Source organism: Camelus ferus, chromosome 35 (assembly GCF_009834535.1).
Source record: "Camelus ferus isolate YT-003-E chromosome 35, BCGSAC_Cfer_1.0, whole genome shotgun sequence".
Taxonomy (NCBI): domain Eukaryota; kingdom Metazoa; phylum Chordata; class Mammalia; order Artiodactyla; family Camelidae; genus Camelus; species Camelus ferus.
In genome coordinates this window covers 25,769,504-25,788,009 of record NC_045730.1, presented here as the reverse complement: position 1 = coordinate 25,788,009, position 18,506 = coordinate 25,769,504, and the positions used below count along the sequence as shown (strand labels likewise).

Genomic DNA, 18,506 nt, shown 5'->3' with positions numbered 1-18,506 from the left:
TCCAGGTTAACACTTTACTATAACACATTGTTAAAGAAATTTGAAGAGCACTGTACTGCACAAAATCCTGCCTTCCTAAACAGAGTATTTTAAACAGTGTTTGCCCATTCTTTTTTTTTTTTTTTTGAGGGGGACATAATTAGATTTATTCATTTATTTATTTTTAAAGGAAGTGCTGGGGGTTGAACCCAGAACTCCGTGTGCACTAGGCGTGCGCCCTGCTCCTGAGCTACACCCTGCCCCCCATTCAGCCTGTTCTGGATGCCTGTCCAAAGTCACCGTGATCAACCCCCAGAGACCGCGTATTAACAGAGAAGCAGCCACTGAGGTACGCTGGGATATTTGCACCAACACACAGTGCAGCTTGACTTGTGGTGGTTTATAAGGCGCTGGTTTATCTCTCTGTATTTTTGCTGTCTCCTTCATTATCAGACCAATAGCCAGCTGCCAGCTGGGAAAGCAGGTGACTCAGCACATCTGTGGAGAAGGTTTCAGAGCTAAGGCCTCAGGACCTTTGCAGAAACAGAGGAAAACGCGTCCCTGCCAGTCTACTCAGATGCACTATGGGACAAGGCTCTGCTGATGCTCTCGGGTGCTGGGTGGTCTCAGGCCACCACTCGGACACCCTTCTGAGATGCTGAGAACGCCGGGAGAGAGGACGAGGGAGCGAGCGCTCTGGGAGCCAGAGCTCGGCGGACTCGCAGGGGGTCATTCCCCACAATTCCAACACCATCACTCACACCCGAGAGCTTGCAGGGCTCCAGGCGCATTAACTCGCCCAACCCGCACAGCTACCCCGGAGGAGCCGGGGCTGCTCCCCACGCCAGGTTGGTCAGGACCGAGCCTAGTGCGGCACGGGACGGGCAGCAGGACGGCCGCCCTGCCCCGGGGGGGGGGGGGGGGGCTCGGAGCCAGCAGGGCCGCCCTCCTCCACCACCACTTGCTACTCGTGACTGCTATTAGTTGCCCGGAAAAGCGACCACTCACTGGAGTTCAGAAAAAGCCAACCTGAGAATCTTCAAAGGATCATGTCTCTGACGGAATTCTGGTATTTTTAATCATTTACCTGATGGGGCTACAGCCGGTAACCCAGGCATGAAGGCAGGCCAAAGCTCTTCTTGGACACAAGTTTCCCTGCATGGTGCTCAAAGGACTCAGGCAAGACACCAAGCTGAGAACTCTGTGGCCACCAACACCCTCGGGGGGAAGCTCCTTGATAGAACGGCAGCTTGCAGCGCACCCAAGTACCTGCTGCCTGTCACCCACGCCCTCAGTACACGTGCCCCTCCCCCAGAAAGCCTCTCTCGGCAGACAATGACTGAATAAATGAAAGAAGACTATCTGTGGAAAGCTGAACTGAATGGAGGGCCAACACCACGCCTGCGGCAGGCCAGTCTTACTTTGGGAGGCCGAGGGAGGCGGGGCGCTCGGCACTTCACAAAGCAGGCCCAGAACAGAGGTTCACAAATCTGGGGCTTCTTCATCCCGTTCGTTAAAGCAGTCACTGCAGATGACTGAGCACCACCTAACGAAGCCTGAAGTCAGCTTCAGAGATTGCAATTAGGTGAAAGCAAACACTGTTTTATTGTGCTTTTAGAGAAAACTGTTGTAAGGGCCTTTACTCTAGCCAGACATTAAATGAGTCAACATTTTTTAACAGATAAAGTAAAGGGAAAGAAACATGCTCAAAAGATAAAACTGGATGTTAAAAGGTATTTTGTTTGGAATGGAAAAATTCTCTATCCCTTTAACTCTTAAGTTAAAAAAAAAAAAGCTTTGCTTTGTCCCAAACAATGAAAAGTGAGAAGTCTCTTTCTGGGCCCCATCCATTATAAACCAGAACTGGCTAACGGCAAACATAAACTAGCATTCCTCCCAAGTTAATAACAGTTCTCAACTGTTTCATTATGAACATAATAACTGACATTTTCTGAACGGCTATTAGGTGCTAAGCACCTGGCTTCTTACATTGAATCTTCTCAAATGCCTGAGTCAGAGGAAGAAACAGATCAGAGAAGTGAGGAAGCCTGTTCGAAGCCAGGACCCCAGATCTGATCTAACCCAGGCTCTTTGCTAAATGCGACGTCTGCCAGGTTGAGGTGTGGCTGTGCTCATGTGAGTGGGCTAACCCACCTGGGGACCAGGGGCAGGGGAGACGATTCCAGAGCAGAGGAACCAAGACCCAGCCGGCTGCGTGACGCAGAGGTTACGGAAGGCCTCGGAGCCAGCTCTCAGTCCAGCCCGGGTCCTCAGTAGCCAGACCAGCGGGGACAGGGCCCACCCACCCCACGCCTCTGTGGTCCCACGTGCACACGGGCACGTGAAGGCAGCACCTTTGACTGAGGGGGGGCTGCATCTCCCAGGACAGGCACAGTGTCCAGCTTAGAGCAGGGGGACGACTCAGACCCCAGGCACTGGCCATCGTGTGGACCGGGACAGAGGGCGGCCAGGCAGGGAGCAGACAGAAGGCGGGCATCCTGCATGAGGACAAGTTACTGCACCCACAGCAGTGGGACACGGCGCCGAACAGCAGCAGTGCAGTCTGGGAAAGCAGACCAAAGGGGCAAGGAGAGGAGTCCCGGACAAGAGCCCCGGCGCTCCCGGCGGGCAAGCAAGCTCTGGCCGCCACGCTGGAGGGGAGAGCACAGGAAGGGCTCCCGGGTCAGACCGGAGGCACTGGCCCCACAGTAAAGCAGGGGACGCGAGCTGGGGCTGAGTTGGGGGGGCAGCACATGACACCCACGCAAGATTAACGGTGCCTCTGCTCTGCCCCGCAGCATGGGGACGGGGATTTCCAGAGACGAGAACGTCGCTGAACGCCCGTGAGACCAGGAATGCCAAGGAAGAAAGGAGTTTCCTCTCCCCACACGCGGCCCGAGAAAGAAAAGCCGAGAAGAGCACGGGAGTGGGCCTCCCGGAGGGGCCTGTCAGGCGCCCATGGGGCTGCACACCCATCCTCGGCCGGGCCCTCCGGACTCTGGCCCGCACCCAGGACGCAGCCCCAGCATGGAGCAGGCACCAGGGCAACACGGCCTGGCTCATTTTAGATGACAGGCCCATCCACCCAGCAGGCTGCTCACGGAGAATCAGACAGAAAAGAGTAAGAAACGAGCATATGGATGTGCATGCCTGCCTAGGGCATGACGCGGGACACCAGACGCTGACACAGCGGGACTAAGCGTCAATTTAAAAAAAATTACATGGAAATGCTCACGTGTACACTTGGCCACGGCGAGCTCGGGTCTGCGGTGTGACTTGAATTAGGACGCAGTGACACACCGCTCCCCTCAACCAAGGAAGACCTGGAAATGCGAATTCAGACGCATTTTCATCTAGACGCCAAGTCCCTGGTTAAGAATCTCTCCACTCACACTCGGCTAAGTCTGACAGCAAAGCTGCAGCGTGAGGGCTGGTGGTTTTTTTTTTTTTTTTTTTTAAAGTTTACTTAGCATTCAGTTTCTATTTTTAGGTGAGACTTTGTTTTTATTTTCAAATGAGATTCTGCATTATGATGGTGATTTTCCCCATGATCCATTATCAGAGACCCCACATTCCACTCTCCAGAATCCCCATCACAGGTGTGGGTTTCACCCCATTCACATCGCACTCCAGACACTGTCATCTTTTCTTAAACCTCAAACTGAAGACGCGCCAGAAGAGTGGGTGTAAAGTCACCAGAAGCTGCCTGTGTGGGTCAGGGCATAAAGCACCCTCACGGCAGCTTCACACCTTCCCGAGAAGCCAGTGGCCTCCGTGAGAAAGGCCCAGAACACCCGGAGAACCCAGACCCTCGAGCTGGCCCCTCCCCACCAGGGCCCCGTAGCCAGCCTCACTGCACACAAGGCAGACAGAACCAGAGCCTTCTTCCCACAGGCGGACACGCACTGCGCGGGCACTGCTGTGCACACTCCCACCCACGAACAAGGGACTCGGGATGCAGCTTCTCTACAGAGCAAAGCGGGTCACGTGAAAATGTCTGGGATATACATACAAGACAGTGCTCCCACGAGCTTCTCTGTACAAGAGAGCCTGGGAAACACCGGCAAGACAGGCCAGCGCCCCAGTTAAGAGCGAGGGGAAACGAAGGACAGAGGTCTTCCTGGAGAGAAAAACAGAACTGAGCAAGGAAGAACTCACTCATCTGCAGGACCAAATAATGACAGCCTATTCCTTTTTTCTTTTAATTAGGAAGTTTGTCTAGGAATCGGGAACCAGCCAACCTACTTCCTAACTTCAGCAGGGGGAAGCCAGCTGAAACAATGCTGTCAGAAGGCATTAGAACCTACAGCGTTACATACATAACATATATAACAAAAATATATTCATGTTTATACACACGAATGACTAAGGACGACACTGAAGTGGGCGCTGTGTCTATCAGGCTTAGTTCTGGACGGTCTCCAAATCAGCACTTGGATCACTCGACCCCGATTTAATGCCTCAAACACATGGCAAAGCACGGCACGGTCCCACGTGACCCAGTTCTCCCTTCCGCCCCAGCGCTGCGCCCACGCACCCGAGGCACCCACCCACGTTGGTCACTCCCACAGGGTCCCAGGGTCTCCTCCTCCCCTCTCCTGTGGGAGCCCATGACTGGGTTAACAAATTGTAACAGACCCCAGCTGCCTGTCACCTTTAAGAAGAACAAATGTGCTTAGTAACCGCTTTGCTAGTAGGCACCTGTGCGTCCACACTCCTGTCTCCTTGCTGTAAAAGTGGAGACAATGCCTTGCTTGCACAGTTGAGGCTTCAGATAGCACTCTGCTCCTTGCACAGCAATGACCCAGGCCCTCGGCTATAGACGCAGGGCGTGCCTGCTGTTAGATGGTCTGTTATCCCCCAGACGAGGGACTGGCTGGTCCAGCGGTCGTCTTTGTAATTAACATATCTGAAGAATATACCTTGTTCCCCCTCTCCCCATGACTTCCCTAAAGGTAAACTAAGCCTTTGTACTCACTGTGGATTCTACAATCTCGATCCCACCCTGTCTTTCCTTAAGTTCCTGCATTCCATCACACAACTGCTGGTGATTGTTCCTTTGATTGTACACAGTAAACGTGGGAGCATTTGAGAGGCTCCTGGAGTTGGTCCCCGACTCCCTCTCGCTCTCTTGACTTTCCACGGTCTTGAGTAATTCACTCCACCTCAGTGGGACTTCCACCGGTCAGAACCCACACTCTCCCGTCTCGGGTCCACCCTGGCCGGCTCTGCCGGTGGCCTGACGTCTCTGAAACACTTCTTCGTGCCGTTTCTTTGCTTGATTTTTAAGACTTACAGAATAAAGTCCGAATTCCTCAGCATCACATCCCGTTAGAGGCACCCCACAATTAGCCTCAACCTCCTACTTATTAAGTTTTCTTCAAGAACTCCCCAGTAACATATTGCATTGATGCAGTTTCGCTTGTTTTTTGTGCTAGGCTTCATGCGGCCGTTCCCTCCGTCCTGGCCGCCCACCCTCCACGTCGAGGAGGCCGACGCTCGTGGGTTTCTGCAGGTGTGACACTTAGCTAGGCACACAGCTTCCTTCCGAGGTCCTGCCCTTTTCAGGGGTGACTGAGAACATTCATCTCCCAGTGTCACCAAGGACCAGCATGAAGGCCAGGGTCTCTTCCAGTCATTCACTGTCCAGAGGGCGGGAGTCCTGGGGAGGAGTCTGTCGGTGTCACGATACCATGTACACACACGCACCGTATGCGGAGAGGGCTGATGGCTACTCTGAAGCTTTATTAAGCTGCGCAGTCTTACACAGCAAAGAAGAGCGACAAGGGACGAGGTTGGCAGGCAGCGTCTGGCTCAAGGTCAGAAGACCCTTCATGTTTTGGAAAGTCATGTCCGTGTTGGCACCAGCAAGCCTCACAGCTTATCAGGGCGGAGCGTATGAGAAACGGCTGCTTCACAACACTCTTCTGGGACTCAGGCGGCTGTGCCTGTCTTAGGTTGCCCCCTTCGGGGATCTTACCCTCCTTGGCTAACCAGCTTTCTCACCTCTGAGTCTGTAGCTTTCTAGAACTTTTTTTTATCATTCCAGCCCAAGGCTCGTTCCCTGGTTCCCACAGTCGGGAGCCTACAGAGTCATGAGAGGAGCCATGGGCTTGGGAAAGGTCCGGGCCACATCACTACCATGGTATGTCCAGACTCACTGAGAAGATGGCAGCGAGAGCCACGCAGAGCAAGAGCAGGCGTCCCTGTCCTCTGCGGGGCTTGTTTATTATGTGATACTTATGTGATACTCTGCACCGGTGACCTGACTGCGAGCTTCCTCTCCAGACAGCAGGTGTGTCTGACGGATGGGTTGGAAGGAGGCCCACAGCCCTGCTCACCTGGCCTCGGTGCCCTGAGGGTCACTCCAGCCATGACTCCTCTGGGAGCAGAGTAAACCCATTCACAGAAGTGGCTGTGGGGCCCCACTCCAGCCTGGAGGAGCCCAGGGAGGAAGCGTCGGCCAGCACAGAGGGAACAGCTCTGAAGCCTAGCACAAACCCGCAGTCTGAGACCCTCTCCTGCAAAGGTTCCCACCTCTGGGTGCTCACTCCCCAGTATAATCCCCTTCCCTGCCTGTGGGTGGGACCTGCTTCTAATCAACAGAATACAGGTGAGGAAAAGGCTACCAGGTCTGCGATAAGGCTGTGACTTTGATCTGGCTCTGAGGAAGTTTCTCCATTAGGAGACATCTGCGTTCCTACTGAGCAAATGGAGGGACTGGCTACCCAGGAACAATGTCAAATACATTAAAAATTAATAACAAAAAAAATCCACTCCGTGGTAATATTCCTTCTTGGGTTTCATAAGCTGCACCTCTTGCCATGAATGTTGTAAGTATCTACTTATGTGCTACTTCCAACTAGTTGCCAATTAAAAAAAAAAAATACAAAATGATGCTACTGACTCCGTGTCCACCACTTTCCTGGAAGAAACATGTGCTTCCTTCGACGTGATCACCAGGGAAAAAGGAAACTGTACCTGCAGAGGGCCCTGGGGAAACAACACGGTCACAGACAGGCACCCTCTACCTCCTTGCCATGCACATCCCACCGTGCATGGACTTGGGAGCACAGAGCAGAGCCCCCACCTCACTCACCCTGGCTGGTCCACCTCATCTGTTGCGTCATCTGTCCAGAGGGTCAGCCAAACGCTGCTGGAAACGAGCCCATCACTGACCACTGTTGCGCGGACCCCAGAGCACTTACTCTGTGCCAGGCCCAGGCCTCCAGCCCTGATCCACACCTTGTAAGTGGCGGTGGGTGGGGTGACAGGACATAACCACCCCACGCCACACCCAGTGAGACGCAGAGCTGGATGCAAACCCGAGTTGCCCAACTCAGGCTGGTCCTCTGATACTTACACAAACTTCCTAATTATGTTTCATTACATCTAAAGTCACTCGTGGATGTAAGGATCCTTTCAGTTACACAACTAGCAGGGGAAGTAAAAGCACGACTTCCAATTCCGCAGGGCAGTTACACGGCTCACGAAGCACCTGAGAGCATCTGAGACTTGGTGGTGGAAGGCAAGGAACGAAGGCAGACCCCGCAAAGGCAGAGCCGGTGAGCAGACCCACAATGGAGGGTCCCGCTGGGGGACCTGAGCACCAGGAGGCCCCAGGGCTAAGGCCAGGGATGGTGAGTCGCCCACAGTTGTGAAGAGAAGCAGCTAACACCAGGCAGACCTCACAAGATTAACTCAGCAGAACCACCAGAGCTGGCCCGCGCAACAGCTAATGAGACTCCTCGTACCAACAGCAGAGAGGAGGCCACCTGAGCCCTGCCCACTCCTCCTGGAGGACCCAGCCCTCCCCTCCTCCACGCCTCTCTGAATTATTTCCAATCTTCCCCTTCATACAAGCTGCGTCCTCTGAGCCTTCAAAGCATTGAAGAATCTGCCACTGGGGAAAAAAATAAATTAAAACAGGCCTTTTCACTTTTAAATCTCACAAATGAGCAGTCTCACCTCATGGCTGCAACTTGGCTTCTGCTGCCACTGATGTCTTTACGGACACACCAAACTGCCACCGTTAGCTCATCCAACAGAACAGAACTCACTCGGCCTTCATGCACCTGCTAAACACACAGGACTGCGGACCACCCACTCCCCCTTGAACTTCTTCCTTCCCCGGGCCCCTCCAGCTGCCTCTCCCAGTTCCTGTCCTAACTGGCACCCTTCTCCGCTTGACTCCCAAACCGGGGCACGTCCCCACATCTTGTCCCAGGTCCTGCAGCCAATGCCCTGTCCTGACCCTGCTCAGCCCGAGTCCCACATTTAAAAGTGTGGAAAGGATGGAAAAAAACAGTCCCAATGGGTGCAGATTCAGTCAGAAAGGGCAGGTCAAAGTGAGGCTGTGGGGAGCCTCCCAGGCCAGGGAGCACAGTGAAGGTCCCCAAGGAGGGAGGGGCTTGTTCAAGGTCGCGTCTGCAGGCTGGCCTGGCAAGACGGCGAGGAGGGGTCCTGAAAACAGAGAAGGAGGCCAAGCAGACCACTGCGTCCAGCCTCGGGAAAGAAGGCCAGGAGCCAATGTGGCAAGAGTGGGAACAGAAAGGAGGGGGTCCCCTGCCACTGGTCAGTGGGCCATAACCAGGCACCGCGCTGCTTCTGTGACCCCTCCTGGGCTGGCAGGGCTGTTAGCAACTTCACCCATATGCGGTCCCTGCTCTGAAGGGCCACACAGGCTGGGTGGGGATGGCAGGAAAAGAAATCCAGCCTTTCTTTAAAAACCTCACAGCAAGGCAAGTGAAGCAAACTCCTGCGGGGCCATCAACAGTGAGCAGGGTTTGAGAGCTTCCATCCAAGGTGAGGCAGTAAACCGCTGCCCAAGGGAAGACAAGCAGCTACAAGGAAGGTGAGCAGCACTTCAGCTCACCTGTGGGTGACCGGGCGGCCACACAGCCAGCGACCCTGAGTGGACGGGCACGCATCTATCACGCGACGTCCCGAGCTCGCCAAGTGAAAGTGCTCACGATGTGCAGATGCCAGCCACCGCAAGTAATTAACAGGCAAAACACAAGCTTCCTCCGCACGGCGCAGAGGACCACACTCGACATCTGGTAGTAACCTACCATGAAAAAGAACGTGAAGACGAGTATACGTACGACCAAAACATCAAGCTGTACCCCGGAAACTGACACATTTGTAACCAACTATACTTCAGTTAAAAAAAAGTGTTCAATTTAGGTTTCATCACCAGCCAGCTTCCAGTCACAGGGCAAATCCCTATCAGTGTCTGAAGAACACGGCAGGGTGGGGGGGGTGGTGACAGACACAACTAACCTTTTCTCTGAGCAAACGCCCTCACCCGGGAAATCCAGGGGCTGCTGCGAGGCTCACAGGAGCTACAGCTTTAGCACAAGCCACCTGAGCAGTTTACTGAAAACACATTCCGCAGAGCCGCCCTGCAGACCCTGATTTAGAAATCCGTATTTTCAAACAGCCATCCAGGGAATTCTGACTCAGAGCAGTGTACAGGTCACACTTTCAAACATTTTCAAAAGTGGTCGGCAAAGTCTAGAGTTACACAAGAAAGAATTCAGACGTACTTTATTAAGACATTTGATCACCTCTAATCTAATAAAATACTGATTCCTCTGAGGTCCAGTTTCTGACACACACACACGCGCGACAGCGTGCAGACACAGGAAACACTCGACTGCACACGAGCAGGCTCAACCCCAGAAGTGCGCTGCAACTGCTCATTCTCGCATGTGTTCAGCTCACCTGAGTTGATTCAGTACACTAACGAGAATCCTATAAAAATACCAGGTAAGATAAATTTAACAGGGGAAAGCCCAATGGAGCAGTTTTCTCAAAAGGGTATATATATTAAGGCACAAAACAAAGAATGCTGTCCACCACCCAGGTCTACCTACTGCGTGAAAGGAATTCAGGGCAAAGACCGGAATGAGGTGCTCTGAGCTCTGGGAAAACAGGCAGAACAGGCCCTCAGACAGTTACACGTTTTTATGAGAGGTTTTCTTTCTTCGCTTTCTTTGCTGGATGCCGGGGCAGGACAGTCACCTGGATGGAAACGTGGGTGGCCGGCCTCCACCCTCCCAGGACTGAACGGATAGGTGGGAGGTATCCAGACCACCCTCGCCATCCTGAAAGGCCCCTCCTCTGCCACCACCAAAATCCCACTCAGGCTCCAAGGTGCAGCCCCAGCCTGCCCTCCCTCGGGGCCAAGGGGCCTGTACCATGCCCCGAGCTCGGCCGGGACAGGTGCTCGGTCAGCGCGAGCCCACCTGCCTCTCCCACCTGCTGACAGTCCTAACGCAGATGTCCTGCTTTGTGGCCTTGTTTCCCATGTGACTTCTCTGCTCTCTGATAAGCCAGCACACTAGTCCCTCCACACACAGCCCTACAAGTCGCAGGTTCCAAACCTGCCCAGAGGAAAAGCTGCTCACCGCCCATCCTGAAGTGTGGGGAGTCCACCTCTGCGCAAGAGGCCCTGCCCTGCCCCAGGCCCCTGTTCTGGTAGAGCTCAGCTCCCACCACAATTTTAAAACTATCACTTGTAAAATGCAGGCAAACAAGTACAATGAGAAGAGGCTCCACGTCACGTGAGCAAACTAAAACCAGCCACCACCGCACCCGTCAGAACGGCCCGCCGGAGTGCCAGGACCACCTTTTATCTGTATTATTTCAACCCATTATTTAAAACTCAAAGCCTCTACCGAAAATTAGGACACAACATAAAGGAGAAATTATTTCCAAATATTTTTGCCTGGCAACACTGTATAGGACTGGGTAATGATTTCCTATGACAAAGTCGTTCATTCATTCATTCATTCATTCCTTTAAAATACAACACTTACTCAGTCTTTATTCTTTCAGGTGTTTGGGGCCATAGCAGTGATCAAGACAGACTGGCCTTAATATCCTTCTACATGCTTTTAAATGAAATAAAAAATCGCTGTAGTTCAAAGGCAGCTAAAGAGTAAGCTAACATAATGGAAGCTTGAAATACCACCACTAGATATGTCATACTGAACCCTAATTTACTAAACGCCTGCCATAAACCAGACAGTGTATTCTTTCACACATGGTACTCATTTTATAAAGCTTCCATGCTAAAGAGATGAAATCACTATTTAAAAGAAATTAAAAGAGGCCAAACAATGAAAAAATCCTTTCCTTCGGTGAGTTTAAACTTGGCTTTGCACACTGGATGGAATGAAGCAGCCTGAAAGTGACAGGAAGGAATCACGACAGGGTTCTGCCAATTCACTCACACAAGAAATGTTTTTCAGATGAGTTCAACCACAGCAATGCGAGGTTAGGTGGCTTAAAAAAAAGAAATTTCAACACGTCACTAACATGTATTTTCACTTTCAAGTTTTTTAAGTTGAAAATTGCATAAACGGCATGATGTACAAACTACCCATCTGTAGATATTAAGCCACGCACCTTACAGCGAAAATACTACTAGTGAAGTTACTGCAAGACCAGGAAAACAGACAACCATCACTAGGTGCAATGACCAGTCCTCTAACTTCCTTTGCAAACACCAGTCCAAACCAAAGTCACTCAGATCAGTCCGGAATTCGCAGGACTGCGGCTCGCCCCCGGCCCAAAGCTGCCTGCAAAGCACTGACACTAACACTAAAGAAAACGTAAAGCGTTCAGGTGGAGCCGTGGGACTGCAACCCCTCACCCCAACCCTGCGGCGTCGCTGGGGTCGGAGGGCCAGAGGAGGAGTCATTTTGCGAGGGTCCGGGGAGCCCAGCTCGCCGGCTGGACTCAGACTCCAACATGTGACCTGCGCCCCCGCGGCCCGGCTGCCCCGCGCCCCGGGGCCCGGCCCGCTCACCCCCGCCCAGGGCACCCGCGCGGCCGACTCACCGTCGATGTTCTCTCGGTCGCTGATGTGCTGCAGGTTGCAGCCCGTGTCCTCGCGGCTCAGCTCGGCGTCCGGCCGGCAGGACTCCAGCCGCGAGTGGGCATTCCGGCGGAGCTTGGGGCTGGACGACACGCAGCACGAGGCGGTGTTCCCCATGGCGGGCCCGGCCGGCGCGGCCCCGGTCAGCAGCGGCGGCGGCGGCGGCGCGGCCTCGCCATGGGCGGCCGGCTCCCCTCGCCGGCCCGGCGGCCTGTCCGCGGCGGAGGAGCGCCCGCGCCCGCGCGACTGCGGCCGCCCGGACCGGCTCACCCCGCCGCCGCCATGGCGGGCGCCGCGCAGCCGCCTCCGCTTCCCGGTCGGCCCGGCTCCGAGCCGGCGGCCGCAAACGGTTCCGGTTCAGGGGGCGCGGCCGCTCGGGACGCGGGGAGGCGGAGCGGACGCGGGCAGCGGGGACGCGGCGGCGGGAGGCGCGACGCTGGGTCCGGGCCTGGGCGGCGGGAGACGCTGGGCCCGCCCTGCCGCGCCGGCGACCCTGCCCTCCTCGCCCCGCCCGCCCTGCACCACCGCCCCGCCCTCTGACCCAGAAGCGGAAGTGCCCACGAGCAGGGGGCGGGCGCTGCGGGCGCGGACAGCTCGGAGGTGGCGCGAGGGTCTGACCCCGGGACCGGAGTGCGGTGCCTCGGCTGCGGGATGGGGGGCGGGAGGCGGAGGGTGGGTTAGTCTGTCTCTTCTAAGCGCTGGGCGGAAGCTGGATAGGACGGGCCGCTCTCCCATCCCGAGCCGCCGCAGCGGGACGGGAGTGCACTCGGGCCCGGGCGGCGCCCGCCTCCCCGCAGGTATCCGCTAGGTAGCGCGGCCTCACCTGTTCCCCTGCCTACGCTGTCGGTGTGCGTTCTGGGACTTCGGGGGGTGGTCCCCGGCCTGCCAGCCCCACTGCACTGCAACGGTGCACCTTCACCTGTTGGGGGACAGAATAAAGCAGCCGAGCAACCCTCCCACCCTTTCCGAGTGGCCAGGGAGGCGTCCTGAGAGGAGCCGAGGGTCCAGAGCGCTTTGAGCAGGAGAAACCAGGCGCAGCCCGTTCTCTGTGTGAGGAAACTGAGGCCCAGAAATAGGACGTGTTAGTGGCGGACGCAGGTACTAACCGGGAAGAAAATTAAGGTAACTAACTCGGCACCAGCAACGTGCGGACGTCTTGCCAAAGGCAGCGCAAACATCATTTCCAGTTCTGGACGAGGGTAACCTCTTCTTAACCTGTGCTCCCTCTCTGTCTCGTTAAACGTTTATACTTGTGTTAGTCTGTATTTTAAAAAGTTTCATACTCGGAACTGTACTATTGCTGTTTGTTGGAATGGGTGGATGTCCTTGTGAGATCCTGACCTGGCTTGACCTGCGGCCCCCTCTCCAAATGGGACTGTACTGTAACGGGGATTGATGGGCGGCCGGAGGTGAGACAGTTTACACCCCCCTAACCTGCGAGGTGGGATCATTACTCACTCCTTTTTCTGTTAGCCAGAATTGCCTGACCCCCTCCTGAGAAGAGATCTGCTAAGTCAACTGGGAGCTAGTATACTCTTAAAACAGAGTGAGGCCCAAGAAGACAGATAACCAGAACAGGGAATAAATCTGTTGGTAACCCCAGATGACCTGCCTATTGGTCATCAAAATATTCCCCAAGAGTAGGGAATAGGTAGAACCTGTGGTTTCATATAAATCGGTACCAAGCAAGGCAAAGCATGATCCCGCCTGAAAACAGAGTTAAAGCCTGGAGGGAAGTACCTCTCGAAGAGGCCATATCCTTTAAAGCCAGAGGCCTTAAGTGTGTGGGGGGTGGGGGTTAGCGCTCAGTACTTCTGTTAGACCTCAAGTATGCATCTGTCACCCCCTACATGCAGACTCCCAGTACCTTTTTCCCTTTGAATGGAGGGACCTTGACACCCTGGAGGCTACTCAGCACACTTGCACAGTGCTTCCACAGGGCTTTCGGGACAGCCCCCATCTCTTTGGAAGCACCTCAGCAAGGGAGCTGAGGGAGCAGCCTGAAAGATGGAACTTTGTTGCAGTATGTTGATGATCTATGAATAGTGAGACAAGGCAAGGTTCAGATCAGAATACTGTTAACATGTTAAATTTCCTGGCAGAAAAGGGATGTCAAGTCTTCCCCAACAAAGGCTCAGATTTCACAATGTGTCCAGGATTTAGGATTGGTTACGGCCTCCGGTGCGTGAGCCCTGGCCACAGACCAGGAGACAGCAGTTGGTGCCTCACCGTCTCCAACCACAAAGAGACAGCTCCAAGGCTTTCTTGCAGTGGCTGGTTCTGCCATATCTAGATGCCAGAGTACAGCCTTACAGGCAAAGCCTGGGGGAAGCAGGGAAGCCTGTAGTGGAGCAGCACCACCAGTGGGCTTGGAGACTCTAAAGCCCGAGTTGAGCAGGGCAGCAACACCTGGGGCTTCTCCACTTAGACAAAGACTTCACCATGTCCATGAGTGGTCAATGACAGCACTAGGAGCCCTGACCCAAAAGCTGGGACCAGATCAAAGGCCAGTGGCTTACTTTTCCAAACAGCTGGACTCAGTAGCCCTGGAATGGCCCAGCTGCCCACAGGCAGTAGCAGCCACGGCCCTACTGGCCAGTGAGGCTTCTAGGCTAACCTGTCCCTAACCCTGGGACAACACCTAGAGGTTTTAACCCTTCATCAGGTACAGCCTGTTAGAAGCCAAAGGACACCACTGGTTAACCAGGGGAGAGTTAGCAAAATATCCTCTCCTAATGGACACCCTCGACAGTACTTTAAAGGTGTGCCAAGGCTTAGACACAGCAACTCTTCTCCCAGCTGTTGAAAATGGAGATCTTTCACATCGGTGTACAGAGACAATAGAACGAGCTTATCCCAGCAGATCCAGACGAACCTCCTGACAGCCCTGAAGTCTAGTGGTTTACCGACAGGAGTGGTTTTGTAGTGATGGGAACCTAAATGGCAGGATGTTAGTCCAGATGAAGCCATGGAAGCCAGAGCCCAGCACCCCAGACGTCAGTCCAGGAAGCTGAACCTGGTGGTGAATGAGAGCTCTGCGGGGGGGGGGGGAGTAAGGAATTAAATGTTCTTTCTGATTCTAAATTTGGACTTCACGTGCTACACACTCATGCTGCCACTTGGAAAGAGACGAATGTTAACTGCCAGCAATTCTCCCATGAAACATACAGGTTTGATCTCGGCTCTCTCAGAAGCAGTGCCGCTCCTAGCCCAGGTGTCAGTAATTCACTGGAGGGACCACTGCAAGACGGATCCTTTGTACGCCAAGGAGGTAACAAAGGTGATGGAGCGGCAGAACGTGCAGCTCAGTCACGAGAGCTTGACCGAGCCACGGCCTGAGTGACTGAGCCCCTGGCCTCCCCAGCCGTCCCGTGTTCCCCACAGGAATGGGAGAATGCTGGAAAGGGGCTGTACGGAAGAAATCATGGGCTGGTGTATATATATATATATTTTGTTTTGTTTTTAATTTTGTTTTGTGTCAATTTCTGGTGTACAGCATAATGCTTCAGTCATATGTATATTCTTTTTCATATTCTTCATTGTAAGTTACTACAAAATATTGAATAGGGGTCCCTGTGCTATACACTATGAACTTGTTTATCTGTTTTTTATATAGTAGTTAGTACCTGCGAATCTCAAACTCCCAGTTTATCCCTTCCCACCCCTTCCCACCCATAAGTTTGTTTTCTATGCCTGTGACAGTTACTCTGTTGTCTAAGTAAGTTCATTTGTCTTTCTTTTTTTAGATGCCACATATGAGCGGTCTCATATGGTATTTTTTTCTCTTTCTGGCTTATTTCACTTAGAATGATGATCTCCAGGTCCATCCATGTTGCTGCAGATGGCATTATTTTATTCTTTCTTATGGCTGAGTAGTATTCCATTGTATATGTATACGCCATGACTTCTTTTATCCATGCATCTGTCGATGAACATTTAGGTTGCTTCCATATCTCAGCTATTGTAAGTAGTGCTGCTACGAACATTGGGGTGCAGGTGTCTTTCTGAATGAAGGTTCCCTGTGGAGATATGCCCAGGAGTGGGACTGCTAGATCATATGGTAAGCCTATTTTCATTTTTTGAAGACTCCCCATACTGTTCTCTATCATGGCTGCACCTGCCCCCCGGATGCAGTAATAGACCTAGCCGGGCCTCCCTGTTACGTCGCTGGTTTAACTCCACTTCACCCTGGCAAGCCTGCACCCATCCTGGGTACCTGTTCCTCTGTGGTCCACCGCAAAATAAACTGCCCTTCGAAGGGAACCCAAATTCCTCCTTTTCCCAGCCTCTCCGGGCAGTGGCCTATCTGTGCTTAGACAATGTCCACTTCCAGGGAGAATGCACTTTGGGACAGTTGGGACCTAAAGGACTAGGAGCCACCACGTATAATGCCACCTTGCAAAACAGACAGAATTGGGCACTTGGGCTAATCCTGGCAGGACTCGGGGCCGCCATTGGACTGGCCGCCCCTGGGGGGTTCTGCCTGTCGTGAAGCAACCTCAGACACCTTACCCAGGCCACAACTGGCCTCCAAAACTGGTGATGCCTTAAGGGACCTCCAGGACCTGCCGGTGTCGTTTTTTGGCAGCAGCATAGCCCTGGGTCGTCTTCTGGCTGAACAAGGGGGTGTCTCTGCAGTAATCAGCAGCGCTGGCTATACATACGTCAGCCACTCCAGGACATCAAAGAAGCACTAAGGACATTTATGAACAAGCTAAACGGTTCCAGGGGGTCAGCAACTCCACTGCCCTGACTCCGTGGGACTAGATTAAAGGTCACATCCCTGGGGCCTGCTTGGCTCCTGCCTCTCCTGGGCCCTCTGGTGGGCCCTACTAATATTTATTAGTATTTGGGCCCTTCTGGTTTAATCTTAGTTAGGTTTGTGTCTTGCAGGCTTTAACAGTTCCAAGTGAGGCTCGCAGTGGCCCAAGGACTTCACCCTGTTCCCTCAGAAGGTGACCCGGCCCCTGCGGGCCCTCGGAACAGTCAGCAAGGGACTTCTACACCTCGGAGCGGGTGGAGGTAGTAGAAGTTGATTCTTCCCTATTTAAAAACTTTTTTTTTTCTGGACCTCCTTTCACAACTCCTGACGCTTTGGAAAAGGGGTAGGAAGGTTATTTCACCAGCTGTGCTCTTCCAACCCAGCCAGAAGGCCTTCCAGTCCAACATGGAGGGTGTGGTGGTGGGTTACTGACCTCTCCCCGAGCCAGGTACTTCCACGTACCTTTACCTCAGTTAACTGGCTCTGTTCCCAGCACGAAAAACCCAACCACATTTTTACAGTAAAACAAGGACAGTCGAGTTGTGCAAGTGAGCGTGAGGCCACAGAGAGGGAAGGGCTGATGGGAGAGCAGGGTAGAGTGGGTCTCCCAGATCCCCCTCTTCAGGGCTGACACCCTCACTCCCCACCTGCTGGCAGTGTGGGCCCACAGCCGCGCCCCTCGCTGGCAAGCGCCCGCAGCCGCAGGGCGCCGCTGTGGCGGAGGCGACGGCCCTCCCCAGTGCCTGGCTGATGCAGGCACCTGTGGGCGTTCTCCAGCCCGGCTCCAGTGCAGCCTTTAGCGTCTGCCAGTCTGTCTGCCACAGGTCCCCATGCGGCTTCCCCAGGCACGTCCGGGGAGCCCTGCATGCAGTGTGGCATCTCTGTCTCCAGGAATCATCTAAGAAGACTGGGAGGGCCCAGGAGGTTGACGCTGAAGTGGGATTTCTGAGCCAGATCCCCTCCAGCAACCTACCTGCCGGACCTGTGCTCCTCCTTCTGAGAAGCTGTGGGCTTTGGAGCATCCGCCCTGAAAAGCCTTACTTTCTCCTTAACACTTAGGGAAGTTCGGCTCCACACAGGCAATCGTGTCCCCCACATCAGTGACACGACGCCTCTGTCTGTCCTCAGACCTGCACTGAAGCCCACTCAGGCACACACCTGGAGTCCTCTGGCACTGTCCTTGTGATGCCCTCTTCCCAGGGCCCTGAGCTCCGGCTGCACAAGCACATGGGAGAGACACAGGTGGAACGTCTCCAAGGAGGTTACTTAAGCACAAAAATTGCAAACCTAAGTTTAATAAGGGATAATAGAAATGACTCAGAGATCCACAACCAGAACTGCTGCAGAAACCCTCAGCTGGCTTCTCCACTTAACTTTCCCCTTTGTCAAGAAAATAAACAGGTTTGTACAGAATAAGCCCAGACTGTTCCTTCACACTTATCTTCATTGCCAGGTATCTCCAGTCTGCTAACACTCCCAATATATTCCTAATCCTCCCAGTGTGAAGACTTGCTGTGAACAGCTCCCAAGCCTGTCACCAGCACTTTATTTTTTTAATTGAAGTACAATCAGTTTACAGTGTTTCAATTTCTGGTGTACAGTGTAATAGTTCACTCATACATGTATATATTTGTTTTCATATTTTTTTCATTATAGGTTACAAGATATTGAATATAGCTCCCGGTGCTTTACAGAAGAACTTACTGTTTATCTATTTTTATATACAGTAGTTAGTATCTGCAAATCTCCACCTCCCAATTTATCCCTTCCCACCCTCTTTCCCCTCTGGTAACTGTAGGTTTGTTTTCTATGTCTGTGAGTCTGTTTCTCTTTTGTAAGTAAGTTCATTTGTGTCTTTTTTTCTTTTTTTTAATTCCA

The 18,506-nt window shown here is 53.4% G+C and overlaps 1 protein-coding gene and 2 long non-coding RNA genes across 6 annotated transcripts in view; 2 read left to right on the top strand and 1 right to left on the bottom strand.

Moving 5' to 3' along the window:
* CCNY (cyclin Y) overlaps positions 1-12,213 on the bottom strand; it is a 53,512-nt gene extending 41,299 nt beyond the window's left edge. For both annotated transcript variants that reach the window (XM_032474140.1, XM_032474141.1), the window contains exon 1: positions 11,830-12,213. In XM_032474140.1, coding sequence (XP_032330031.1) covers positions 11,830-11,983 — 154 coding nt within the window. In that variant the 5' untranslated portion in view covers positions 11,984-12,213. The remainder of the gene's footprint in view (positions 1-11,829) is intronic.
* Positions 12,214-12,516: 303 nt separating this feature from the next.
* LOC116661607 lies at positions 12,517-15,415 on the top strand. Its single transcript, XR_004317558.1, has 2 exons — positions 12,517-13,065; positions 15,037-15,415. It is a non-coding gene; the product is annotated as an uncharacterized LOC116661607 (long non-coding RNA).
* Positions 15,416-15,637: 222 nt separating this feature from the next.
* LOC116661606 lies at positions 15,638-18,044 on the top strand. 3 transcript variants are annotated; one of them, XR_004317556.1, is made up of 3 exons: positions 15,638-16,640; positions 16,760-16,888; positions 17,520-18,044. It is a non-coding gene; the product is annotated as an uncharacterized LOC116661606 (long non-coding RNA). The 3 variants fall into 3 exon arrangements; XR_004317557.1 differs by having other exon boundaries at positions 15,638-16,888; positions 17,688-18,044; XR_004317555.1 differs by having other exon boundaries at positions 15,638-16,888.
* Positions 18,045-18,506: the final 462 nt, after the last annotated feature.